This window comes from Rhinoderma darwinii, chromosome 2 (assembly GCF_050947455.1).
Source record: "Rhinoderma darwinii isolate aRhiDar2 chromosome 2, aRhiDar2.hap1, whole genome shotgun sequence".
Taxonomy (NCBI): domain Eukaryota; kingdom Metazoa; phylum Chordata; class Amphibia; order Anura; family Rhinodermatidae; genus Rhinoderma; species Rhinoderma darwinii.
This window is the reverse complement of record NC_134688.1, coordinates 46229905-46255652: the sequence shown is the minus strand read 5'-3', so window position 1 is coordinate 46255652 and position 25748 is coordinate 46229905. Positions and strand designations below refer to the sequence as shown.

Sequence of the window (25748 nt, the reverse complement as noted above, 5' to 3'; positions counted from 1 at the left end):
ACTGAGGAAACGCTCAATGGAAACCCATCCTTAAATAACTGTAATGGCAGGAAGGAGGTGAATGGAACAAGTGAGCCCTAATCTACCCACCGCCCTGTCCCTGCCTACTTGCAACGACCCGCCCTAGGCGACGGGGTACAACTTGGCGGCGGTCCCTACGCTGTCTAAGTGCTAGGAGTACAAACAGGGAACACGCAAGGGAATACAGTAGCCCACGGAACGCCGTGAGGAAACGGAGCGGTGAATGAGCCAGTCAGGATCAGGAAGTAGTGGAGTATACAAACGGGAGCACGGAGCAGAAGCAAGCCAGGGGCAGAGCAACGCAGGATAAACGGAACTGAAGCAAGGCAGAAGCACGGCAGAAGCAGGCTGGAGCAAGGCAGCAGTGGGGCCAGGAATCCAAGAAGAATAACAAGCAAGGAGGAAGAGAAAAGGGCAGGTATAAATGGACAGGGGGCGGAGCTAACTCTGACTGACCAGGCCGCGATAGGCTCTCCCACTCCTGAGCCTGCCACCCTGATTGGTGGGAGCAGGTGTCAGTCTCAGAGGTCTGGCCTCAGGTGTCGACTGATTAATCCTGGGAGTATACCCAGACGTAGTGCCTGGCAGATCCTTTACAGTACTCCCCCTTTTATGAGGGGCCACCGGACCCTTACTAAGAGGACCCGGTTTAGTGGGGAAGAGAAGGTGGAACCTCCTGATCAATACCCCAGCGTGAACATCTCGAGCAGGTACCCAAGTCCTCTCCTCCGGCCCGTATCCTCTCCAATGGACCAGGTACTGGAGGGAGCCCTGGATCATCCTACTGTCCACAATCTTGGCCACCTCGAATTCCACCCCCTCAGGGGTGAGAACGGGAACAGGAGGTTTCCTCGAGGGGGACCAGGACGGGGAGCAACGTTTCAGGAGGGAGGCATGGAAGACGTCGTGTATGCGAAAGGATGGGGGCAGCTCCAGACGGAAGGATACAGGGTTGAGGACTCCAATGACCTTATAAGGTCCAATAAATCGGGGGTCAAACTTCCTGGACGGGACCTTAAGGCGCAAGTTCCTCGACGACAACCACACCAGATCCCCGACGACAAACCGTGGGTTAGCAGAACGTCTACAATCAGCCTGAATCTTTTGTACGCTCTGGGACGCCTCTAGGTTCTTCTGAACCTGGGCCCGGACTGTGCACAGTTCCCGATGAACGTCCTCTACCTCGGGATTATTGGAACAACCAGGGGAAACGGAGGAGAACCTAGGATTAAACCTGAAATTACAGAAAAACGGGGAGACCCCTGACGAGTTACTGACCCAGTTATTCAGGGAAAATTCGGCGAGGGAAAGGAATGAGACCCAATCAAATTGACAGTCAGAAATGAAACACCTTAAATATTGTTCCAGGGATTGGTTAGTCCTTTCCGTTTGGCCATTAGTTTCGGGATGGAAGGTGGAGGAGAAGGATAGATCAATCTCCAACTTTTTACAAAAAGCTCTCCAAAATAAGGAAACAAATTGTACCCCTCTGTCCGAAACGATATTGACTGGCGCCCCATGGAGACGCAGAATGTGTTTCACAAACAAAGAAGCTAACGTCTTGGCGTTAGGTAGTTTCTTAAGGGGCACAAAGTGGCACATCTTGCTGAAGCGGTCTACTACCAACCACACCACCGACTTGCCCTGAGATGGAGGCAAATCGGTGATAAAATCCATGGAGATATGGGTCCAAGGTCTCTGGGGAATGGGCAAGGAACGTAGTAAGCCCGCAGGTCGGTACCTATGGGTCTTGGACCTAGCACAGACCTCACAATCGGCGACGTAAGCCCTAACGTCTTTAGGCAACCCAGGCCACCAATAGTTTCTGGTAATGAGGAGTTTGGTACCCAAGATGCCAGGATGACCAGATAGAGCGGAGTCATGGTTTTCCCTGAGTACCCTTAGCCGGTATTGCAGGGGGACAAACATTTTGTCCCCAGGGAGGTTCCCGGGAGCTGAACCTTGATCAGCCGCAATGTCAGAGGCTAAGTCAGAATCAGTGGCAGAAACAATTATACCAGGGGGTAAAATACAAGCAGGATCCTTCTCAGAAGGAGGATTAGCCATGAAACTACGTGACAGTGCATCAGCCTTAATATTTTTGGACCCAGCCCTATAGGTAACCAAGAAATTAAATGTCCTCCCCTTAGGAAGCTTGGCACCAGGCACCAAATCGATGGCGCAATCGTAATCTCTATGAGGGGGCAACACCTCGGAGGCCTCCTTAGAAAACACATCAGCGAAGTCCTGAACAAACTCAGGAAGCGTGTTTACCTCCTCCCGGGGAGAAATAGAGTTAACCGAAAGACATGACATCAGGCAATCACTACCCCATTTGGTGAGATCCCCAGTATTCCAATCAAACGTGGGATTATGCAGCTGCAACCAGGGAAGACCTAATACCAGATCGGACGATAATCCCTGCATCACCAGTACAGAGCACTGCTCCAAATGCATGGAGCCAACACGGAGTTCAAAAACAGGAGTATGCTGAGTAAAATAACCATTAGCAAGAGGAGTGGAGTCGATACCCACTACCGGGATAGGATAAGGTAAATCAATAAAAGGAATTTTTAGAGACATAGCAAATTCCACAGACATGATATTAGCAGATGAGCCCGAATCCACGAAGGCACTGCCAGTGGCAGACCGGCCAGCAAACGAGACCTGAAATGGAAGCAAAATCTTATTGCGTTTAGTATTAACGGGAAATACCTGTGCGCCCAAGTGACCTCCCCGATGATCACTTAGGCGCGGAAGTTTTCCGGCTGCTTATTCTTGCGCCTGGGACAGGTGTTCAGTAGATGCTTGTCGTCCCCACAATAGAAGCAGAGACCATTCTTCCTGCGAAACTCTCTACGTTGTCGAGGGGACATGGAGGCCCCGAGTTGCATAGGTACCTCCGAGTCCTCCGTGGAAGAGCGAGGAGACGGGACCTCGGGGGGAATCGCAGGGCAGTCAGAGGGGAAAACATTGAAACGTTCAAGCTGACGTTCCCTGAGACGTCGGTCAAGTCGTACTGCTAGGGCCATAACCTGGTCTAGGGAGTCAGAAGAGGGGTAGCTAACCAGCAGATCCTTCAGGGCGTCAGATAATCCTAACCTAAACTGGCACTTTAGGGCCGGGTCGTTCCACCGAGAAGCTACGCACCACTTTCTAAAATCAGAACAGTATTCCTCAACAGGTCTCCTACCCTGACGTAAGGTCACCAGCTGACTCTCGGCTAAGGCAGTCCTGTCAGTCTCGTCGTAAATGAGACCGAGGGCAGAGAAAAACCGATCAACGGAGGAAAGTTCAGGGGCGTCAGGAGCCAAGGAGAAGGCCCACTCTTAGGGCCCTTCCTGGAATCGGGATATAATGATACCCACCCGCTGGTTCTCGGAACCTGAGGCGTGAGGTCTTAGGCGGAAATAACGTCTGCAACTCTCCCGGAAGGAGAGAAAAGTCTTACGGTCCCCTGAGAACCGGTCAGGTAACTTGAGGTTGGGTTCTAAAGGTGAGGTGAGGGGTACTACAAAGGCAGCGTCAGACTGATTGACCCTCTGAGCCAGGGCCTGGACCTGTAGGGAGAGGCCCTGCATCTGCTGGGTCAGGGTCTCAAGGGGGTCCATGATAGCGTCAGCGTAGAAGAAATGGTAGACTAGGTAAGGGCTTGTTATTATGTAATGGCAGGAAGGAGGTGAAGGGAACAAGTGAGCCCTAATCTACCCACCGCCCTGTCCCTGCCTACTTGCAACGACCCGCCCTAGGCGACGGGGTACAACTTGGCGGCGGTCCCTACGCTGTCTAAGTGCAAGGAGTACAAACAGGGAACACGCAAGGGAATACAGTAGCCCACGGAACGCCGCGAGGAAACGGAGCGGTGAATGAGCCAGTCAGGATCAGGAAGTAGTGGAGTATACAAACGGGAGCACGGAGCAGAAGCAAGCCAGGGGCAGAGCAACGCAGGATAAACGGAACTGAAGCAAGGCAGAAGCACGGCAGAAGCAGGCTGGAGCAAGGCAGCAGTGGGGCCAGGAATCCAAGAAGAATAACAAGCAAGGAGGAAGAGAAAAGGGCAGGTATAAATGGACAGGGGGCGGAGCTAACTCTGACTGACCAGGCCGCGATAGGCTCTCCCACTCCTGAGCCTGCCACCCTGATTGGTGGGAGCAGGTGTCAGTCTCAGAGGTCTGGCCTCAGGTGTCGACTGATTAATCCTGGGAGTATACCCAGACGTAGTGCCTGGCAGATCCCTTACAAACTGGTAATGCAGGACGTAGGGCAATATCTATTCTGTATAGTGATGTACTATCCTTCCGTCACAAAAGTACCCCTCTCCTTGCCAGGTCTCATTGGGAGACAGATGTGGGGAGTCTCATCGAGTATGGATTTTCCTTGGCCTTGGCTTCTCTGAAGCAGGTGTCCACAAATCATAGTCACATTTATATAATGCACAGATATTATATAGCAACCAGAACGCTTAGTTCATTTAAACCAGGTTTTCCAGACATATTCCACAAGTGTTGAGAGACTTCCGTCTCCTTACCTGTTCCCTGGTCCTGCCCTGTTCTTAGGGGCTACTGGGAACAAATACGTATATTTTTTCTTAATCTCATGGGAGTCACAGTAACAGACAACCCCAAAATTTCCTCTTGTTCATTCCCAGACTAACCGTACCTTCCCCTGTGAGACTCTATACCATGCTAGAAGAATTATGGCCAAGTTTTAGATAGCCCCTTCCCCTCCTGAGCTTAAGGATTGGATACACTCGATTAACCATGTCAAGATCTGTGGGTATGTGAACCCACTAGGCCGCACCGCCGTAGAGCAGTAGAAGCTGGCCAAACAACAATCCTACAATAGTACCTTTAATAGTCCAGACAGTAATGGAGGCTCGGCACAGATGAACACCAGACGTGGTGTATATTAGCAGGCATGACCGGTGGCACAACACAACTCCAACAGGTTAAGGCACAGGAACAGATATAGCACGGGATACAGGATACAGGTAGCAGGGCACGGGAACAATGGGAACAGGATAACACTAAAGGACCATTTGCTAAGACTAACATGGGTAAACACAACAACGCTCAGGCAAGAGTGAAAGGGCAGAGCCCTTTTTATAGTCCAGGGTGATCATGGGCTAATTACAGATCTTACTCATGTGTGCCCACTGGCCTACGGGAACCAGTGCAGCGATGTGGAAGTGAGTGCCAGAGTCTCTTAGGATGGAGATGCCGCCCGGCATTCACTCATCCATGGCCGTGGCCGTCGGGGGGCAGGTAAGAACAACGGTCCACGGCTGTGGACGTTACAAACCATACAATACGATTTAAAAAATGGATCTTTAAAGGCTATGTACACCTTTGAAACCAATTTTTTTTTAAATTAAACAGTGTATTAGTGTAATTCGTGCGAATTTCTAATTACTGTTTATTAAAAATAATTTTTAGATACAGCTGCTTTATATCCTGTATATTGAGCAGTTGTTTCTTGTGCTGAAACTTGAATCCGTCTTTTCAGCGGCACTGACGGGTTTAGTGACACAGGATCCACCTGTTATCGATCACATCTAAGTTAGGAATTTAGATATGATCGATAACAGCTCGATTCTGTGTATCGACCCGCTGACACTAAACCCGTCAGTGCCACTCACCTGACAGATACAGGTTTCAGCGCTAGATACAGCTGCTCTGTATACAGGATACAATGCAGCTGTATCTGAAAAAGTAAAAATAATTTTTAACAAAAAGTATTTAGAAAGTTTTTTTGAAACGGAGCTCAAAAGTTTACATAGCCTTTAAATTTGTATAATTGAGCAATATTCAAACAAATTAAAATACAAAAAAAGCAAAAACACAAACAAAAAGAAAGAAAGGACAGAAAACAAAAAAAAAATTTGATGTTTGATGACATTCCTTAATCCTATCCCATTCTGAACCTATCCAGAAAAGCCTGAATGGGTTTAAAGGAAATGTATTTGTATTTTTCTAACTAATTAAAAATCTATATCAAAACATACTCTATTGTTCATGTGTCTTTTTATTTTCTGATTCAATTTTGTTTTGTTGTTTTATCATTTGATTATGGGGCAGCCCTTTTGCTCTCAACTCTGAACAGTAGTTCTAAAGACTTGCTCTACAGCAGACATCTCACATAAAAAAAACTCAGCCAGAAAACGACTTCAATCGGAGAGTGCTGTGGGCTGTCTCTATGATAAGTGCAAACATCACGTGTGCAGGGAGGAGGCGCTGTCTCCATCACCTATGTGTAACGCCTGCGGTCTGCGCTCGTTGGTGTACTACCTCTCCCAGCAAGCACAGCTGCCAGATTACCTTTGGTACACGCTGTACGGTTCCTGGATCTCCACACTGCCAAGCACGTGAACTTCCTTCGGCTGCTGGCGTTGCTGAGTCTGCCCATAGGGCACGGGCACTCTCACTTCCTGCATCTTATAGGTCTAGTGTGCGCACGCAAATCGATCCCCAGCCGATCCCTGTCAATCACCAAGTATATGTCTTCAGTGGACACACCTTGCCTGAGTTATAGAGGAAAAACCTAGAGTAATCCAGAAAAGGTTCCTGTCCGCACTTGATCCTGTCTGCTATTGCTACCAATTACCAGTTACCTGTTTTCCATTAGCAGCCTGTATCCTGTGTGCTATTGCTATCAGTTATTAGTCTGTATCCAGTGGTCTGTTACCAGCCTGTTTTCTGTCTGCTATTGCTATCCGCTACCAGTCTGTGTCCAGTAATCCGCTACCAGTCTGTGTCCAGTAATCCCCTACCAGTCTGTGTCCAGTAATCCGCTACCAGTCTGTGTCCAGTAATCCACTACCAGCCTGTATCCAGTTACCTGCTGTCCACCAGTGCCCAGCTACCTACCACCTGCCTGTGTCCAGCCGCCAGCTACCTATCTGTGTCCAGCCGTCAGCTACCTGTGTCCAACCGCCAGCTACCTATCTGTGTCCAGTCGCCAGCTACCTATCTGTGTCCAGCCGCCAGCTACCTATCTGTGTCCAGCCGCTAGCTACCTGCCTCTGACCAGCTACCAGCCTGTGTCCTGTTATCTGCTGCCAGCCGCTACTCTCACCGGTGGAGTAGCCCAGTGGGTCCACAACCCGCTGGTCGTTACACTATTGTCAATGGTGTGATCATGGGTTATCTAGCTTAAAGGGGTATTCCCTTACTTAACAATTATCAACTATACACATGTAGTCTGATCGGTGGGACCCCCACTTCTGGGATCCCCACTGATCTCTAGAACTTTTAATGGAGCAGAGGAAGAGCATGAGCGGCGTCACTACATTCGAATGGGACTGACGGAGACAGCCGTGTAGAGTGCTCAGCTATATTTGTCAGTCCCATAGACATTGAATGAAGCAGCAGGGCGCTCTTTCTCACTGTAGGGGTGCAGTAAGGAGGAACATGGGGTTCAGGAAAATGGTCAATTCTGGGAAAACTCCTTTAAACCCTGTATTAGCTCTCATTGTTATTCTGCCCTTTCGTGATAATGAGAAGACTGTTTAACCTACCCCCAGTGTATACAGGTCAAGCTGAAAAGTTGACTCAAGGAAACAGAAAGTGACAGGCTATGGCAATGTTTTTTCATACAGATAGTGACATAAAAAATGAAACAATAGGTTGTTTCCTGACAATACAGTAGATTGATTTTAAGCACATAGGCTGAATACTGATGATAAAACTGCAAATTTTTTGTGAAGTTTCTAGACATCAAATCCCTCTTATATAGATGGCACAAGAGAAGTTTTGAGCCATGGCAGATGTAAAAATCCATGCATCCCAAAAACTCCAGAATAGCCACGGCTCATTAAAAGTACAATGAAGTCCAAGCAAAGTTATTAATTGCATAATAGCTGGATATAGCAGTCACGTCTCATTAGCTCTCCATGATGATAATGAGTTGGCTTATCCTACTGAAGTGAGAGACTTTTCTAACATGAAGCATTCCTGCACTCCCGAAAAAATGCTCAGTGGGGGGGACCAGCTGTACCTTTCTACACTACAAGGGTTGCATGCTCCTGAACAGTGAGAATCTTAAGAATGAGACCCCTGTGGTTCAACTGGTTGGAGAAAGGACACTTTAATAATAAAGGCTTGTGGGAAGGAGTATCATGAACGTAGCCTGCCTCCCGCCACCAATGTCTGTGGCCTGAGGTCTACAATCCTCAGAAGACAAGAAGCGCAAAGGATAGGTGGTAGACTCTCATCTCCATATAATATGGTGAACGTACATGTTGGGTCTAGGTTGATAACCACTGTTTGAATGATGGCTTGTCTAATATCTTAAGACGTAAGGGTCCTTTTACACAGACCAATATGGGCGGTGAAAACGAGTGCCAATCAACGAGAGAGCTCGTTGATCGGCACTCGTTTGCTCCTTTCACAAGAAGCAGCGATTGGCTATGTATAGGGGCGAGTGATTGTTACTACGATAGTTCGCCCCCATACATTTCCATTATGTCAGGAGCACATCTCCGTTTACACAGCAAGTTGTGGAGCCAACAACGATAATATTGAATGCTGCAAAAATGATGCGATCAGCCGATGAATGATCGGGCAATGATCGGGAGTGAGCGTTTATATGAACGCTGGTTTGCCCGATCATTGGCCCGTGTAAAAGGGCCTTAAGAGAGGAAATCCGTTAGAAGCTTTTCTTAAATATATTCAGATGTGTCCACCCTTAACTTTTATTGAATTTTGTTAAGTTATACAATTTGTCATGATACCAATTCAATCTCGCGCCATCCAGTAAAAAGATTTCCAAAAAGTACAACTGGATATTGGATCAATACAGTAACACAACTCTCATGTACATTTCTTGATTCTAATAGAGCACTATCATATATGCATTATATTAGTATATGAGGATTTTTTTATTTTATTTTAGACTCTGTATTCCAGAATGATGACAGACAGACATTCTGGATCTCGTGATACCTGGGTAGAAGACATATGGCAAAGATACATGCAAAGCAATGGCACGCGCACATATCTATGGGACAATTACGTTATATTCGTGGGGAAGGGGCAGTTATTCTTTCTATCTAACCAATACATAAAAAAGTTAAATAAAAACTAAAAGGGCTAGGAAGAAACCATAAAATCATATATTTAAGAAAATGTAAGTATATGAAGGGTTTATCTATACATTCCGTACATCAGTCTATGAATCAAAAACAAAGGCCCATTTGGCATCCACACAGACATTTGTTTCCCTTTACATTCTTGACTTGGGTTGGATGACACATTTAAGTGAGAGAGTTTTCTTAACCCTATAGACAAAATATTAGCAGAGTGAAGACTTCTTTCTGAATATATATACATTGAGGAGGCAGAAGATCTGATTGTAGTCCGCAAAGTCAACACAGTTATGTCTGAAGGAAGAAAATGAGCTCTTTACATATGAAGATTGACCTGAATATTGTGGTATGATGTGATTCCCCATTGTTACATAATGACCCTTTTGCATGGCCAAAGATCGGGTCAAAAAGCGTTCCTACAAACACTCGTTCACGATCATTTCCCTGTGTAAACAAGGCAGCGATCAGCCAATTGCTCACTCGGCTGAACGGATCTTTTATGTGGCCATAAAAATGGTCGCTCATCGGCATCACATTTTCCTGTATTAACAGCGGATGTGATGCCGACAAGATGCAAAATGAATAGGGACGAACAATCGTTTTAACGATCGTTCATCCCTATACTTCCGATCACTGCTCTGTTTGAATGGAGCAAACGAGCGCCAATCGACAAGCCATATTGTCAATTGGCAATTGGTGGCAAATATCTGCCCACGTAAAACTACCTTTAGTGAGGTTAGACAGGGTTGTGCCATAAAGACAACCCCTGTCCATGTGTCCTACTAGGGTATACAACGGGGTCACTTGCCTAGAACTTGCCTCTATGAGCCAGGGCGCGGAGCCTCTAAGTAAAGGTCCTATTACACTGCCCAATATGGCAGCTCGTTGAGCGGTGCTCGTTTGCTCCTTTCTCAAGGAGCAATGCTTGGTTCAGTTACATCATGTCGGCCCCACTTCTCCTTGTTTACACAGGGAGATGGGTTGCCGATAATGATAAGATTTCTTGCAGCATAAACGATACAATCAGCCGATGACCGATCATTTGCTCGTTCATCGGCTGATCGTTGTCCTGCTTATACAAGGCAATGATCGTGAAAGAGCGTTCATATGAAAGCTCCTTTGACCAATAATTGGCCCATGTATAAGGGACCTTAAGAGTATCTCCTGCTCTGGCAGACCCGGACAATCCATGGTTTATATAACCAACCATTCCTTTCAATGACCAGCATGTAACACCACGATTTCCCTATAGAGGAGATATATGGACAGTGCCAATTTCCTCTGAGATAACAGCCGATCATTGGGGGTTCCAGGAGCTGGATTCAGATAATCACCAGGGTGGATGTCTTTTGAGAAGGGTTCATCATTATGAGACAACCCATTTAGTAATTAACAAGTCCCCGACCGCTGGCTGTGTATTTATGGCCAGCGGTCAGGGTCCTTAAAACCTGCGCCATATACTATTTACGGCGCGGGTTTTAGCTTGCTGCCCGAGCGATCAGGCAGCTGAATGTCGGGTCTCCGGCAGTCAGTGACTGCCGGGGACCCTGACGAGAAGATAGAAACACCTTTCGCTGCTTCTACCTTCTCTGATCTCTTCTACACAGCGCTCAATGAGCGCACTGTGTATATGAATAGAGACAGCGGCAGCGCCGCTGCCTCTATTGGTCCCGATGATCATGTGACTGGTCACATGATCGCCGAGTGCCATTAGTAGCAGGCTGCTGCTGGATCTTACTAGACCCAGCACAGCCCTATTAGTGACAATCGTCACTATGAGAGGGCTGATTTCCCCTGTAACTGGGGCTGCTGTGTGTTCCCCCCCGCCAATCATTGTCGTAACGCTATCCCTGAGCCAATTACCCTAAAATAGACATGTAATATATTAAAATTTGCGGTAGACAATGACGATCACAAGTAAAAGGTCTATTTCAGGGTAAAACTATATTAAGAGAAAAAAATTGCTAAGAAGTAAAAAAGCTTTTTTTTTTTTACTATTATTTTCAAACTTTATCCCTAAAAATTCTCAAATAGCAAAAAGGATGTGTATAAAAATGATAAAAAAAAACAAACCTGCATTGTCTACGGAAAAAAACAACGCAAAAATCACGTTGCTAACCCAACAAATAAAAAAGTTATAGCCGTTTAACTAACGAGTGCTAAAAATGGCTAAACGGTGTCTGGTCCTGAAGGCTCAAAATAGCCCGGTCCTGAACTGGTTAATGATACAGATTTAGACTTATCTAAAATGTAGCTGTGTATATCCAGAAAAAGGCAATTGTTAACCCCTACCATAGCTTTCTTGTATGGAAAAGAGATTACTCCAGAACTATGCAGTGGAATAAGTTTGTACACACTCTATATTTAGGTGCTTCTCCTTTGTGCTTTCTTTTAGAGATAAGAATCATAACTCATTTTCTTTTTTTATTGCAGAAAATGAAGAGCTTGGCACAGAGACGTCAATCAGCCCCATCACTCGTGTTAAGCAAAGCCCTCAATAAGTCAAGGACCATAACCAAGTAAGTGACTACTCCTATGCGGCTCTTAATGACAAGATCAGCTCTGCAGATGTAACAGTGCTGAATATGTCAGTATTCCAGATGTGAGTTTGTCATTTGGCACAGATCATTGTCATTTTCTTACAATGTTCTCTCTGTGGTTTACCATATGACTGCTGGTAAACCTAATGAGTTATCTTAGCTTAGTGACGTGTCATAGTTAGTAACAAATTCCGCTCTGCTACTTCTGCGTATTTGTATATTTAGATGTAAATATTTATTCTATATAGTAACATGTATACATTTCTCTCTATGGGTGGGGTTTCTAGTGATTTCGTTGGTCCCAGCAGAGGTCCTCTTACAGGGAAACAAGGCTGGTTGATTAAAGGTGTCTATTTTTGGAGACCCTCATTTAAAATAAAATGTCTCAGGATACATAACTATTGCCAACATCTTCATCTGCTACATATTTTTCGAGCTGAACCGCAATGTTTATGCCACTTTTCCCTATTGCGGAAATAAATAATGGCTGTCTGCCCATATATTTACTGTACATGTATCCTATAGTTTTTATGGGTAGACCCATCCAGTGCTGAGAGCCATGTCCTAACACTTATCTAGTACAGTATTGGATCCCAAGGAAAGATGGACTATTCCATTAGCTAAAAAAAAGAAGGGGTTTACCAAAACTGGGCATCAGGCTTAGAAAAAAAGAATACTTTTTTTTCCAAAAACAGCGCCTCTCTTGTCTTTGGGCAGTGTCTGGTATTGCAGCTCTGTCCTATGCACTTAAACAGGTTCTCTTTAAACTAAGGAATCTATTAGATGTCCTTCTTTTAGGAGTTGTTTGAGATTAGAAAAAAGGGTCTCCTTTTGTCCTGAAACGGCGCCTGTCTTGTTCATGGGTTGTGTTGGGTATTGCAGCTTATTCCCATTCACTTGAATGGGACTGTCCTGTAATGCCATTTAAGCAGTGTCTTAGATCCCGCAACTGCTGACTACCCCCAGGAACTGCAGTTTAGGGGGCTGTGTTGTATGCTAACCAATATGTGTCCCTCTCAGATGACTGGCATTAGCAATCCGAAACTCTTCATATACTATATAAAGGTAATTTGCAAACCATTGGATCCTTCTTTGGCCAATCAGGCGAGAGGATGTGCAGTACGCCAATACAGTGTATGATTTCATTGGCCCCCTTAATGGGATTTCAGGGGGCTGTTGAGTGAATGCAGTAGCACCCACAGACAAGGTTGCAATATAACATGTAATAGAGTCCAGATAGAGTATAAAAGAAAGTATCCGGCACACCAATTTGAAAAAAAGTAAATTTTTTTATTTGTTGTTTTTAATGACAGTGTGCAACGTTTCGGTCAATACGACCTTCTTCAGGCACTAAGCCGTGCTGGGAATACTGCATAGATGAGTGCTTGTTGTGGTAATAGCGGCTTGCCGCTTTGTAATGGCTTCCGTGTGCCATCCGTTTTTGACGGATCCGTTGCCCTAGCAACGGCAGGGCGTGCCAAAGTTCACAGACTACAGTACACGTTAATTCCTGAAGATGGATGTTGAGAGACTTCTAAGCATGGTGCATGATCACCATGGGTGTTTCCTGGGGCATATGACAAGTTCAAATGAAGTCAAATACGTTTTTTTATTTTTAAACGGATCCGTAAAAAACGGAAGCCAAACGGAAGCACAACGTCCGCTTAAAACGGAAACACGAAACGGACACGAATTACACACGGAAACCAAACAGATACCATAACGGACACAAGGATCCGTGAAAAACGGCCGTGAAAACGGTGATGGAAGTGTGTATGAGGCCGAAAACCCCCTTAAATGGGGCCACATACATTACACTAATGTCAACTAATGTGTATTAGATGTTTGTCCAACGTTCGTTTGGCAGATGTCGGGGAAATAAGGAACCTTATTTCTCCAGGTAGACAAATAAAATGTTGGAATCAGTATTTCAAGTAGGTTTCTATAAAAAAAATAAGTTAGGCTCTGTTCACATCTGCGTTTGGGCGTTTGGTTGTTCTGCTCCATCATAGGAGCGGAACAATGAAAAACTAGAGCTGCCGGAAACCAACGGCGCCCGGAGAAAACCATTGACTTTAATGGCTTCCATCAGCTCCTGTCACGGTGTCCATCGCTTCACCAGACACTGTAGCGCAGAATTCTGCCTTATTTTGTCCATGAAAATCTACGGAATCTGCGACAGAGGCTTCTAGCAAGTTTCCGACACAGATGGGAACAGAGTCTAAATAATACAATTAATGATCGTGCCCTGTTTCGAGCTTTCAGCTCTTTGCAAGCTGGACGAGTTGCTTTGTAAATGAGGGCAGAGTAGCCATGCTTGGAAAGTTCTTTATTTAGTGTGGCATAAAGAAAAGTCTGGCACAAACATCAGATCCTGTGTTATAATGAGGGTATGAAGAGCGAGAGGTGCTTGGCATAGTTTGAGCTGCTACAAACAGTGTTTTGATGTTTTTTCCGTTTTCAATCAGTAAATTCCATGGCATATTTATATTATCGGATTCACCCTAGTGACATCCAGAACATTTAGGTAATAGAGCAAAGAAGCCACAAACAATTCATAAATCCCAACAAGTTTTTTTAACACCGAGTCTACTCCATACACTTCGTAACACTAATGCTTTCAATTTTTGTTTCATTAGATGCAAATTTGTAGAAGAAAATAATGTATAATGTTTAAAAAAACAAACTTCCCTTGTGGCGGCCATATTGGAGTCACACATTCCCTTTCTGTATAGACAGTGCAGCAGTGTGTGTGTACTTTATGGCAGCTGTAATGAATGGGTAGAAGTAGAATAGAACTGTCATCTGTTATTAAACCTATGTGGGAAGAATCACATGGATATCTATCTATCTATCTATCTATCTATCTATCTATCTATCTATCTATCTATCTATCTATCTATCTATCTATCTATCTATCTATCTATCTATCTATCTATCTATCTACCTCATATCTACCTCATATCTATACTATCTATCTATCTATCTATCTATCTATCTATCTATCTATCTATCTATCTATCTATCTATCTATCTATCTATCTATCTATCTATCTATCTATCTATCTATCTATCTAACTATCTCATATCTACCTCATATCTATACTATCTATCTATCTATCTATCTATCTATCTATCTATCTATCTATCTATCTATCTATCTATCTATCTATCTATCTATCTATCTATCTATCTATCTATTTGTCACGACTTGGGGTGTGGACCCACTGGGCCGTACAGCGTAGCGGTATAGCAGCTGGCCAAACAGGTATAGACAATGTCTATAGTTCTGGAAACGGTACCTGAGGCAACGTAGACAGTAGCGGTGGTTTCAGGCTGAGATGAGGCTACGGCAGTAGGCAGGCTCCAGGCGGGGTGCAACACAGCAGATGCAGCAGAGAACATGACTCCAACACTTTAAGGCACAGGGGCACGGTAGCACGGGATACGGGGTACTGGAAGCAGGAACGGAACACTGGGAACTGGGAATCACTAAGGGACCATTTGAAAGACAGACTAGGGTAACACAACAACGCTCAGGCGATGAATGGAAGGGCATAGCCATTTTTATAGTCCAGAGGCATTCTGGGCTAATTTGCAGGTGTTCTGTATGTGCGCGTACTGGCCCTATAAGGCCGAGCATGCGCGTGCGCAAACTGTGGGAGCCAGTACCTTGATGCGGAAGTGACAGCTGGCGTCTCCCAGGAGGGAGATGTCACCCATCACTCACTCGTCCATGGCCGCGGCTGTCAGGGGGTAAGTCAGGACGACGGTCCGCGGCCATATATGTTACACTATCTATCTATCCATAGATGCAGATGAAACTCTCTTTTCGCTGCTCTTTTATGGATGAGGGTATGTTCACACGGCTTCTTTTTAGATGTTTGTCGGGCGGTAAACGCCTAGAAAAACTGCTGAAAAAATGGAAGCTGAACGCCCCAAAACATCTGCCTATTGAATTCAATAGGAAAAACTGAGTTTCGTTCCAACGGGGCATTTTTTTACGCGGTCGCTTGAAAAAACGGCGCATAAAAAAACGCTCCATAAAAAGAAGTGCATGTCACTTCTTGAGGCATTTTTTGAGCCGTTTTTCATTGTGTCAATAGAAAAACAGCCCCAAACACAGCCGCAAAAAAACGCCTCAAAAAGCGTTTGATGCTTAAAAAACGGCTGAAAATCTCAGGCTGTTTTCCCTTAAAAATAGCTCCGTATTTTACAGCCGTTTTTAGTTTTGCGTGTGAACATACCGTAAAAGTTCTTCATTCTCTGGTATCCTGGGGTGCTGCCTATTTTTTTGCCTTATGAATAATAGGACATAGCCTGTGTCTTTAGGTGTGCACCCATTCCATACCTGTTTTGATGTATGGTGCTGCTCTGGACTTTCTTTTACTCTATCTATCTATCTATCTATCTATCTATCTATCTATCTATCTATCTATCTATCTATCTATCTATCTATCTATCTATCTATCTATCTATCTATCTATCTATCTATCTATCTATCTATCTATTCCATCTATCTATCTATCTATCTATCTATCTATCTATCTATCTATCTATCTATCTATCTATCTATCTATCTATCTATCTATCTATCTATCTATCTATCTATCTATCTATCTATCTATCTATCTATCTATCTATCTATCTATCTATCTATCTATCTATCTATCTATCTATCTAATCTATCTATTCCATCTATCTATCTATCTATCTATCTATCTATCTATCTATCTATCTATCTATCTATCTATCTATCTATCTATCTATCTATCTATCTATCTATCTATCTATCTATCTATCCCATATCTATCTATCTATCTATCTATCTATCTATCTATCTATCTATCTATCTATCTATCTATCTATCTATCTATCTATCTATCTATCTATCTATCTATCTATCTATCTATCCATCTTTATATATAAAAATTGAGGCAAGGGTGTTGAGTAATGGGGTATACCTATGTTGGTGCAAAACTCTTAATTTAGAGTATATTTACACATATGGGAGATCGTATTTGCTGTCTGATGCAAAGACAACGTAAAATAAAGACTAAACGCCTTTTTTTTAAGGACCCTGTGTGTGAGCGGGGCTTCAAATTCACATTCTGTCGACATATTTAACAAGTTGTTTTTACACTTTCGATAATAAACTGGCGAAAAATATCACCAGGTCAGACCTGCACCATGTTGAGGAATATGGCACAGTTCACACTACTGTAATAGACTGGCGCCGAAATTAGTAAATCTCCCCCATTGTGTCCAGGCGAATAGTATGCCAAGATAAGCTCTACAAATGTTGCATTTACAAGACCAAATGACCAAAGAAATGGATACAGATTGCTCTTTACATTCTTGCTGAATCTTCTCCATGTAGCTGATCTGTTAGTTTAAATGAAGGACAAGTATTGGGTGAAAATGTAACGGCCTGTCCTTCCTAACACATTGAATAGACCTATTCTTGTTGCTGTAAGGTCAGCAGCTAGCCAGCGGATTCTTACAGTAAGAAAACATGGGTATAATTCGTGACTAATTTAAAGAGGAATTAAGTCCTGGCCTCACTCCAAGCCAAATATTGTAAGTTACCATCATCTTCAGAGGAAATATACACAGATATTATCCCAAAATAATTTTCTTACCTCTGTTAAGTCTGCGTTTCGTTCCATCCAGTGATTGTACGCCGCTCTAAGACTTTTGCCAATTGTTTTGACAGTTCATCTGACTATTTCAAGCGCATTTACTAATAAGGCACAAGACGTACAATATCATTTCTCCGGCTAACGATGTTTTTATGGAATAAAATTTGACATGCCACCTGCTCACGAGAATTGAAGTGTTATCCGAGCTAATAGCTAAATATTACACATGAGACAAATATATACTTATAATATCATGCAGTATAAATTAACATTCAATTACGTGCAATAACTTGATCCGTGGGGGTCAGACTGTGAAGAGAACTACAACACAGACCCATTCGCTTTTCTATCTAAACAGGTCCTAAATTCTGTGCTGTTTTAATTTCTTAATAAGTAAATGTTTTCGGTGGTTGGAGTTCAAACGGCATTAAAAGTTGCAATACATGACGTGCGACAATTTAATGTTAAATATTGCAACTTTTCTCGGCACTCTGCAAAATTAAAAAGTGAAAAGAAAAGTGTGTGTGGTCTCCAAAGAGGGGTAGTTTTAGACAAATTTATTGTTAAACCAGGCAGTTTTACTTGATAAATCATTTAAAGGGGTAAATGCACAGGATATGCAATAAATGTCTGATAGAAATGTCTGCGGGTCCCAGCTATGTGGAGAACGGGGGTCCACCGACTCCGTACCTGCCTCGTGAGGCAGCTGCTTCGCGTCACATGCAGACAGAGTCGCAGTCTATGGGCATTACGGAGACAGCGTAGCACAGCGAGCTTGGTTGTTTCCCTACTCATGGCCAGCTCTGTACTAAGTCCATGCCTGGATGCGCATCCAGTGGCCACCTCCAAGAGGCAGGTTTGGTATCGGGAAACCCTGGTTTTCGAGATAGGTGCGGGTCCCTAATCTAAGACCCGCATCAATCAGATATCTATGGCATACCTGTGGCTATGGCTATGCCATAAATACTTAAGATGGGCATACCACTTTAACTTTATATCTATATAGTGGGTTTATAGCTATATATCACAAAAATGGCACTCCAACTGCTACATAGATATGTTTTTAAATTAAACATCACAAGATGTTGGACCTAAAAACAGCATGGTGTTAAAAAGGTGGCCATTTATATTAACCAATCATTATAATGGTGTCCCATATATGTCCCATACACTGTCATCAGCCAGGCCCACCACCAGCATGGATCATACAGAGACAAGTGGATGTAGTGAAAGTGGCAGAGAAACATAAAGCCCCTCTGCTCACTTAGGTTAGACCTGTATCTATTAGTTGTTGTATTGAAATATTTAGATTTTTAGTATTTCATATAAACAGCAAAAACATAAAAAATGACTGCCGATAAGTTTTATCAACATTTTGACTTGTTTTGCCTCTTGACTGTCTTCATCAGCAATATCCAATAGAGTTTTGGGTTTAATTATTATCTTTATTTTGTCTGAGCGACTATAATCTAAAAAGTTGGACTTAATGAAAACGAAATAACTGTTCGATGACAGGATTCCTACAAAACATTGAAAACCACAACTAAATAAATTTCCTTAAAGATATTCTCAAAACCCATGTTAGTGGTTGGATATCGTGTATCTCATCTATCTCATGACTCAAGTAATTGGACATATCCGCTGTTCTGGTATTCTTCTCATGTCATTTTCAGTTCTTACACTTCTTTTTGTGCATAAATTAAAAGTTTCATATACAAAACACATAAAAATAACAAATCAGATGAAGAACTTGGTTTACGTTGCTTGAGCGTTTTTCAAAGCAGAAAGTAAAGTTTCTTGGTTGTCAGTCATCTGTTAGATAAGGAGACAACCAATCCAATAACTCTATTTAAAGCCTTAGGCCTCATGAACACGAACGTGCTTTTGCGGCCGCAATTCCCCCGAAAATCCACGGGAGAATTGCGGCCCCATTCATTTCTATGGGGCCATGCACATAACCGTAGTTTTTACGGTCCGTGCATGGCCGGGAGCCCGCACCGCAGAAAGAACGGACGTGTCTTATTACAGCCGTGTTCTGCGGGTCGGGCTCATTGAAAATAATAGCCGCGGCCATGTTCATGGCAAGTGATTTGCGGACGGCTCGTGGCTGACAGTCCGCTGCCGGCCGACCCAAAAATCACGGCCGTGCACATGGCTACGGTCGTGTGCATGACCCATTCATTTCTATCGGCCACGGACAACTTCCCGTATATTTACAGGTGTGTGTCCGGGCCGTAAAACCGACCCGCAAAAAATAGGACATGTCCTATTTATCGCATTTACGGACGGTGCTCTTATACTTATTACTGTAAGCACAGTCTGCAAATGCGGGTGACACTCCGCGGCCCATCCATGCAGAATTTACTGACCATAAATACTGCACGGTCGTGGGCATGAGGCCGTACTCCACTTCTCTAACTCCACACACACAGTTTCACATTACACACCTCGACAGAATTCGTTTATTTGTTTTCTTCAGCTTCTGCTACATGTATTGAAGTGGTTGCAGGAAGCACTATCTGTTTTACGTGAGACTGCTTCTCTATGCTACACAGACTTTTAGTACCCTGCCACTAGACAACAGTAGGCATGGGAAAATGACACTTTATCAAGTATGAAATCCCCAATAAGGTGGAAATGGTACAGGAACAAGAAAGGTCACAAATTGTGTGCTATTTTTGTGAGGGAGGTCTTAGTCAATTTAAAGTTTCTTGCCACGCTGTATGCAATGCTTTAAAAGTCAAGATAAATATGGCTACATCTGTACTGATGACTAATATTGATGGCATATAGCTAGGATATGCCATCAGCGTCTAATTGGTAACACTGGGACGCCACCGATGCCTAGAATAAATGGGCAACATTAGCCTGTTCAAATGAATGAGTGGCACTGCATAGAAGAAAATTTGAATGTCCTACAAGTGAGACCCTCACCGGTCAAACATTCATCATTGATTACATATCCAGGCCGTATGCCATCAATGTCAGTCCACTGCTTTTCATTTGCTCCTTGTTGCCCAATGCTGAGCAATGAAGGTACTTTAAATAATGGGGGAAAGGAAATAACAACTGTTCTGGGAAGCTTGAGAAAGGCTCTATTGAGGAGCTGAAACGTTGCTATTTGAATTGATGGAATAAAGCACCTTTTCTACTTTTGCAACTTCTGGAGTGCTGCCTGTTTTTTGGAAAGATGTATATATGTATATATATATATATATATATATATATATATATATATATATATATATCACACTGATACGTATGTTCTTTTTACCCTAATGTTTATATCTGGATACTACCATAAAATGCCCACAAAATAAAGCCATTCAGCGCCCAAATAATATTATCATGCACTGTCTAAATAATACTCCCATACAGTGTCCACATAATACTGTCTATACTGCCCACATAATACTGCTTTATCGTGCCACATAATAGTGCCATATAGAAACCATATAATGCTGCCATATAGAAACCATATAATGCTGCCATATAGTGATAAAAAAATAGTGCCATATAAAGCCTATATAATACTGCCATATAGTGACAAATAATAGTGCCATATAGTGACAAATAATAGTGCCATATAAAGCCTATATAATACTGCCATATAGTGACAAATAATAGTGCCATATAGTGACAAATAATAGTGCCATATAAAGCCTATATAATACTGCCATATAGTGATAAAAAAATAGTGCCATATAAAGCCTATATAATACTGCCATATAGTGACAAATAATAGTGCCATATAGTGACAAATAATAGTGCCATATAAAGCCTATATAATACTGCCATATAGTGACAAATAATAGTGCCATATAGTGACAAATAATAGTGCCATATAAAGCCTATATAATACTGCCATATAGTGACAAATAATAGTGCCATATAGTGACAAATAATAGTGCCATATAAAGCCTATATAATACTGCCATATAGTGACAAATAATAGTGCCATATAAAGCCTATATAATACTGCCATATAGTGACTAATGATAGTGCCATATAAATCCCATATAATAGAGCCATATAGTGCCAAATAATACTGCCATATAAAGCCCATATAATACAGCCATATAGTGCTAAATCATGCTGCCATATTAATCCCATATAAGACCTAATTTACTTGAATATAGCTAAGCTGCAATACCAGACACAGCCTGTAGACATGGGTGGCGTTGTTTCTAGAAAAAAAACATACCTATTTTTCTAATCTCAGACCACCCCTATGAACAAGCTGTTCTATGTTCTATGAACATTAATAATAATCAAAATAATACACAGATGTTTGTGCAGTCTTGTCAAAAGGAATCACAATAAATTAGCCAAACTTAGTCACCACATTATATAATATACTTCATCCAAGGCATTTTTATGACTGCAAATTGTATTGTCCTTATGCTTGTAACTAACTGACATTGACTATTAGTTAAAATTATATGAAAATTACTTATTTTTCCTTGTTAAGTTATGTTTCACTATATCACATACTATAAAATAGTTTACAAAGAGTTTCATTAGCTAGGGTGTATTTTGTAATTGCCATGCTATATTTTAAAGGAACACAAAGCAGGAGTAAAAGTTTAGTAAACAAGTAAAAAGTGTGATTCAAAAAGAAAGAAAAGATGATATTGCTTTATGGCAGCTGCAATTAGAGACCTTCGAGAAACCAAGGAGTAGCAAGGTAGCTTTATCTTCATGTATAGTTTTGCCATCCTGCCTTATCTACATTTTTAGCAGTACAATAGAATTTTCATCTATCACTAAAAAGGTTTAATGAGATTAGAAAAAGGGTCGCTTTTTTTTTTCTAGAAACAGCGCCACTTTTGTCCACAGGCTGTACCAGGTATTGAAGCTTAGCCCTATTCAAGTAAATGGGACCGAGCTGAAATACAAAACACATCCCATAGACAAAAGTGTGACTATGTGTAGAAATTAAAAATATATTTTTTTTCAACCTCAGATAAAATGGCAATGAGATGACTCTTCTCACTCTGTCCCAGTCTACAGGACAAAGCTGAAAAGTGAGCTGCAGAAAACAGGTTGTGACAGCCTATTGTGTGTGTGCCCCAGTGGCCACCAGGAAAAGTACATTATATTTTTTTCTTATTTGTATAAGCTTATCCAATATTAAAAAAATCAAAATCAAAAGAAGTTTATAATAAAAATGTGATTTAATTAATAAGTTCATATTCTGATGATACATTTCCTTTAATGTCTTAACTTGCGGTATATTTTGTTTTCGGCTATTGTGGATATTTATGGCATTTAGATGTCCATGTGGTTGTTTCTATGGCTAGTTAGACAGACAGTCATAATGATAAGATGGCGTCATTTAATGGAATTGGCTCCTATCCCTGTATACTTTTAGAAATCATATTTAAGCCAAAGATAGAAAAGTAGTATTTTTTTGGAGATGGGCACCGGTAGTGATTCTCAGCCTGTCAGGTCCTAACTCAGCGCCCAGGACTTGTTAGATCACACCTTGAAGCAGATGAACTGGAAATATTTAGACAGTTCCTGACATGGCGCCTGTTTATAGAAGAAAGGTACAAGTTAAAAATTGGATTATATTCACTTTACTGGAAGCTGTCTGGAGTTTTACCGAATGTTAAATTGATAGATTCCTGAAGTCTATTAACCCTTTAGTGACCAGCCTATTTAGGACCTTAACGGCGGATCTACTTTTTCTCTTTTTTGATCGACGCATTTCAAAAGTCATAAGTTATGTTTCCATAGACATACACACATGAGGGCTTGTTGTATTTTTAATGACACCATTTTAGGGTAAATCTAATTTATTGATTCATTTTAATAAAACATTTTTTGGAGGTAATGGAAAAAAACGGAAATTCCGACATTCTTTTTTGCATTTTAAATTTAAACTGTTTACCGTGTGGTATAAATAACATTGAAACCTCATTCTTCTTGCGTTATGATTATGGAAATACCAAATTTATATATTTTGTTTTATCTTTTACTACTTTTGCACAATTAAAACACTGAGGGTATGTTCACACACTAGACTAGAAACGTCTGAAAATACGGAGCTGTTTTCAAGGGAAAACAGCTCCTGATTTTCAGACGTTTTTGAAGCCACTCGCGATTTTCGCTGCGTTTTTCTACGGTCGTTTTTGGAGCTTTTTTTTAATAGAGTCTATGAAAAACAGCTCCAAAAACGTCCCAAGAAGTGTCCTGCACTTCTTTTTTGCGGCCGTTTTTTTTACGCGACCGTTCTGAAAAACGGCCCATCAGAACAGAATGCAGTTTTTCCCATTGATTTCAATGGGCAGATGTTTGGAGGCGTTCTGCTTCCAATTTTTCGGCCGTTTTCGGGCGTTTACGGCCTGAAAAATGGCCAAAAATAGGCCGTGTGAACATACCCTGAAAAAAAAAGTTATTATTTTTTAGTGTCATTATATACTAAGAGCCATAACTTTTTAATTATTTCGCCAATGTAGCTGTATGAAGGTTTATTTTTTGATAGGCCCCCAGCTGCCATTGGAACCATCGGCACCCAGCAATCGCGTCACGGGGGGTGCCAATTGGGTGACAGAGGGAGCCCCCTCCTTTTGAAACAACTTAGATGCCATGGTTACTATTGATTGCAGCATCTGATTGGTTAAATTGCCGGGATCAGAGGTAACTCCAATCCAATGCATTAGAACTGGAGCCCGGCTGTCTTTAAACAGCCCAACAACTGCCCTAGCCGGCACGGGAGGCCTGTTTCTGGACAACAAGACACTTATTGAGGTCTCATGTACATGCTTATTCCATCCGTAGGATGTCCTTTACAGATGCTAATAGGATTGTGATGATTTTCTATGGAATTCATACGGCTTCTGAGTTGTGGGTGAGCGTAAATGACAACTGCTCTGAACACATTTTTGGACATTTGTGGTTGTCACTTTCCAGCCCTTTGTTCATAAACAATTGATTTATGATCTGAACCAACTTGTGATTTACATTTTGTTGGAGAAACATTTCAATGAACTATTTGAGGAAAGACCTTCATGAAACAGGAGGTCACATGCATACAAATATTTATTAGTACATAAAACATGGTGCACTATACCAAACAACTGAATTTAGTTCTGTTTCCCTTCTTCTTACAGGGATGGCTGTTTCTCGCCTGTAAGTCCTGAATCATGTCCCCTTGTCCAAGCCTTCGTCTGTCCCAGCCGATCATTTATAATGCATAGCCACGTACAGCTGAAGACTGGCCTGCAGACCCAGGAACGCCATCTCTTCCTCTTCACTGACATCCTCGTCATTGCCAAGTCAAAGTAAGTACAACCTATTCGTGGCCTTATTGAAGTGTTGGTTCGACGGCAAGTCAAGTGTGACTGTAGCCTAAAGCCACTTAGTGCCAAAGAGAAAAAAGGCTGTGTTGGCATTTTGGTTGTGTTGGTATTGGATTTGTGGCTATGTTGGCTGCCATGTAAAGCCACCAGATGGAGATATGTATTTTTTATTGCCTATTTAGTTGCATGTAAAAGAATGTAATATGTCTATGTTGCTGCACATAAACCCTGCCGGGGAAATGTAATATTACAGGCTAGCCATTGAAATGAATGGCCGAATATTTAATACATGGATGGGACAGGTCCACTCTCACTACGGTCCTGTTCACATCGGCATTCGGTTTTCCCATTGCTCTACTCAATCAGAGGAGAAGAACAATAATAAAACCAGTAGCACCAGATCCATTGCATGAGGGACACCGTCTGCCCCTGATGGAACCCATTGACTTTAATGGGTTCCGTTGGGTTTCTGTCATGATGTTCGTTGTTCTAGCAGAATTTTTTTTGCAGAATGCTGTATTATGGTTTCCCGCATTTTGGACCGGATCTCTGACGGCGGCCCCTAATGGAGCCTCCAACGCAGATGTGAACGGGCCCTTAGCAACTCACTGCTTAGACTCTTGGCACGGTTCCCGAGATACGGACGCACATCTATGATGCTGATATGACCTAATAGGGTTCATGGAAAATTGTAATTATTTATTTATTGTTGATGTTATAATGATATTCTTTTTTCTCCTTACATTTGTGTCTTGGAAGAGAGTATGTACCAACGTACAAAAATATTCTGTTCCTTATAAATGTGTGAATAATAATATCCTAATATGATAAATATTTTACTGCACATGGCAATTCGAAAGGGAAAACATAATCCTGCCTACAGTTACATAATAAAATCTAACCTTGAAAACCCATTGTTGTCCTCCGTTGGTCATCAACAAGAATACATAGAGGGAGGGCATCCTCCATCGCTGCCAGGCTGACTTTTTCTTACTATTATGTAAGTAAATCATGGCAGCAACATTTGTTTTTCAGGAAGTCGATATGTTGTTTTTTGCATGAGAATTTTTTTTCTAATGGGAATCATCAGGAAAAGGAACAATGGGTCCTGGGTAAAATCTTTCCAGCCTTGGTCTTTTATATAATGACTATT

The 25748-nt window shown here is 42.3% G+C and overlaps 1 protein-coding gene across 3 annotated transcripts in view; it reads left to right on the top strand.

Moving 5' to 3' along the window:
- The window catches only part of ARHGAP20 (Rho GTPase activating protein 20), a 100870-nt gene that overhangs the window by 31917 nt on the left and 43205 nt on the right, over positions 1-25748 (top strand). For all 3 annotated transcript variants that reach the window (XM_075851602.1, XM_075851600.1, XM_075851601.1), the window contains exons 2-3: positions 11540-11625; positions 24407-24577. In XM_075851602.1, coding sequence (XP_075707717.1) covers positions 11540-11625; positions 24407-24577 — 257 coding nt within the window. The remainder of the gene's footprint in view (positions 1-11539; positions 11626-24406; positions 24578-25748) is intronic.